This window comes from Neolamprologus brichardi, unplaced genomic scaffold, assembly GCF_056152115.1.
Source record: "Neolamprologus brichardi isolate AB-2024 unplaced genomic scaffold, ASM5615211v1 NODE_ptg000085l+_length_63463_cov_1, whole genome shotgun sequence".
In the NCBI taxonomy this organism is placed as follows: domain Eukaryota; kingdom Metazoa; phylum Chordata; class Actinopteri; order Cichliformes; family Cichlidae; genus Neolamprologus; species Neolamprologus brichardi.
The window spans coordinates 1-2500 of NW_028270064.1; the positions used below are offsets into that span (position 1 = coordinate 1).

The window sequence follows — 2500 nt, forward strand, 5'->3', positions numbered from 1 at the left end:
GCACAGGAAGCAAATGAAAATGAAGCTGTAAATGTGTAAATGACACGTCTGAGTTAGTAAAACTACGTCCCCTCACACAGATGATAAAACAGCTGCTCTCATATGTGTGATAAACATTTACTGTGTTTTATGAAGCAACAGAAAAATCCAGAAAAATCCAAAAAGTAAAATTTCACTTTTTTAATAAAAGCATAAAAATCAACACAATAAAAGGTCCATTAACATCAACATCAGGAGTCACTGAGAAAATAAACTTAATATTAGATCAAACGTAAAGAATATAAAGAAGCTGAAAGGAAAAAGTTAAAAGTTGAACATTTTAATGTCCAATAAAATATAATCACACTTCTATGTTAAAGATAAATCAATTTTAAAATGAGATCTTATCAGGAAGCAAACAGTAAATAAGAGGTTTTTTTTTTTACATGTGTCGTTTGTCTTCATCGACTGAGTTCAAATCTTTATCATCTCAGTTCAAACTGGTCTCGACCTTTTCTTTGTTCTTCTTTGTGATCACATGAATGTTCAGTGAAGGAGTTTCTCTCCTTGCTCTATTTTAGCCATGAGCTCTGCTTTTTTTTTCATCTCCATCAGAGACTCAACTCGTTGCTTCCAGCCTGGTTTGCCCTCAGATTTCTCTCCTTCAATAAGCATGTCGATGTACTCTGGAGTGGACAGAGGGTTTGGCTTCAGTGCAATCTCTTTGAGTCTGTTCAGACACTTGGAAGATCTCTCCGTCAGTTTCACTACGTGAGCCTGCAAACAGTCATACTCAGCCTTCAGTTTGTCAACCTGTCGCTGAAGAGTCATCTTCTCTCCTGTGGCTTTCAGATACTTTTCTTTCAGCTCTTTCATTGTTCTTTTCTCTTTAATGTCTTTATACACCCATCTGTACTTCTGATTAAAGTGTACATTCCAGTAACATTTGCCTGGACACTGAGTACAGTATCCATCTGGTCCCATTGCTGCACACTTTCTTTTATCTGCATCATTTGGATAGGGACAGGGATAGTGACAGGTGACATGACACTGCTGACAGTTGCTGATGTAGTTTCCAGTCCCAAAAATGTCCTCCAGAAAAAGCTTTGTGACAGTAACTTCAAACTCAAAGTTCTCATTTCTGCTCATCTCTGCTTCATATTCTTTAAGTTTCTCACTTGTCTCTTTTATCTCTTCAAGCTTGGCTAACCCAAGTTTAACCCGCCCCTGCAAACTGTTGACTGTAATCTCCAGTATCTTTCTTTCTCTGAGGACTTCCTTTGTCAGTGTCAAGCTTGAAGTTGTTTTAATAGAAACTTGATTATCCGGCCCGACACCTGCTGAGGTCACTGCTCTGCATCTGAACACATACACTGTGTTTGGCTTCAGATCTCTCACTGTGACTTCTTCAGCCTTTGCTTCTGTCTTCTGCTGCCATCCATCCTCTCCACTGACACAGTACTCAACAGAGTAGGAGGTGATGTTCTCTGCTCCAAATCTGGGTGGAGAAATCTTCAGTGTCACACTGTTGTGGTTTATGTCAGCTGCTGTCACAGTTTCAGGCTTTGAAGGAGGCTCAAAGTTCTCACTGACAGCAAATCCACCTTCATAAAGGTAGATGCTGGAACCTTCCTGGGTCTCATTAGTTAACCCCACTGTTAGGAACTTAATGTTCTTGTTCTCCTTGTTGGCCTCTGCAAAATCACTGAAGAGTTTTCCTTTTTTCCTCGTTTCAGCCGTTACTTCTTTTGAGGCGTACCATTGTTCCTTCTCTACATCATGAGTGTGACGATCTTGAAGGTCTGGGTTGGTTTTTCCTCTTAAGTATTTAGATAAAGCTGAGAGGTACGGTTCATCCTTTCCCAGAGAGGTGAAAACAAAACACACAACATGCTCTGCACTCAGACTTTCCTTGTACAGATCATTTTGAGATGAGATGATTTTGGTGTTTTTCATCCTGCTGGTAAAAGACATTAAAGTGTAGATTTCTCTCTCTTTACAGTCCATCCACTCGTTCAGGTTTTTGCTGCTGAAAGGTGAAGAATGTCTCTTCTTCAGGATCTCTGCAAGCTCAGCTTCCTCTTCTCCTCCTCCTCGGATTGATGGAAGTTTCTTTCCCAAAGTCAGTTGGAATTCCAGCTTGAACTCAGAGCACATTTCTTTAAAACTTGTAATTTTTTTACCAATCTGTGGGAACTGCTGTGCAGTGGTGGTCCTCAGTACATCATTGTACCTCATTTCCAGCGCACTGAAGTCCTCCAGGACTCTCTGTGCTTCTTGAACTAATCCTATACTGATCTGACGGACGAGTTTAGCAGCAGAAGAATCTAAAGCTGTCAGTGGCAGCAGCCAGACCTTCACTGGTACAACTTTGTCTCCCAGTAATCCTGGCAGGCTCTGGTAGGCTTCTACTGCACCTTGAAAGGTTGTTGGTGGTTTTGGAAGACAAAAGTCTCCATAAAATTTACAGGAGAATTCATCAACACTTTCTTTGTCCTTCTCTTCCATCTTCAGGGAACCT

The 2500-nt window shown here is 40.6% G+C and overlaps 1 protein-coding gene across 1 annotated transcript in view; it reads right to left on the reverse strand.

Moving 5' to 3' along the window:
• Positions 1 to 525: 525 nt before the first annotated feature.
• Positions 526 to 2500, reverse strand: part of LOC148095494 (uncharacterized) — a 40698-nt gene continuing 38723 nt past the window's right edge. The window contains exon 3 of the mRNA XM_087837062.1: positions 526 to 1206. Coding sequence (XP_087693188.1) covers positions 526 to 1206 — 681 coding nt within the window. The remainder of the gene's footprint in view (positions 1207 to 2500) is intronic.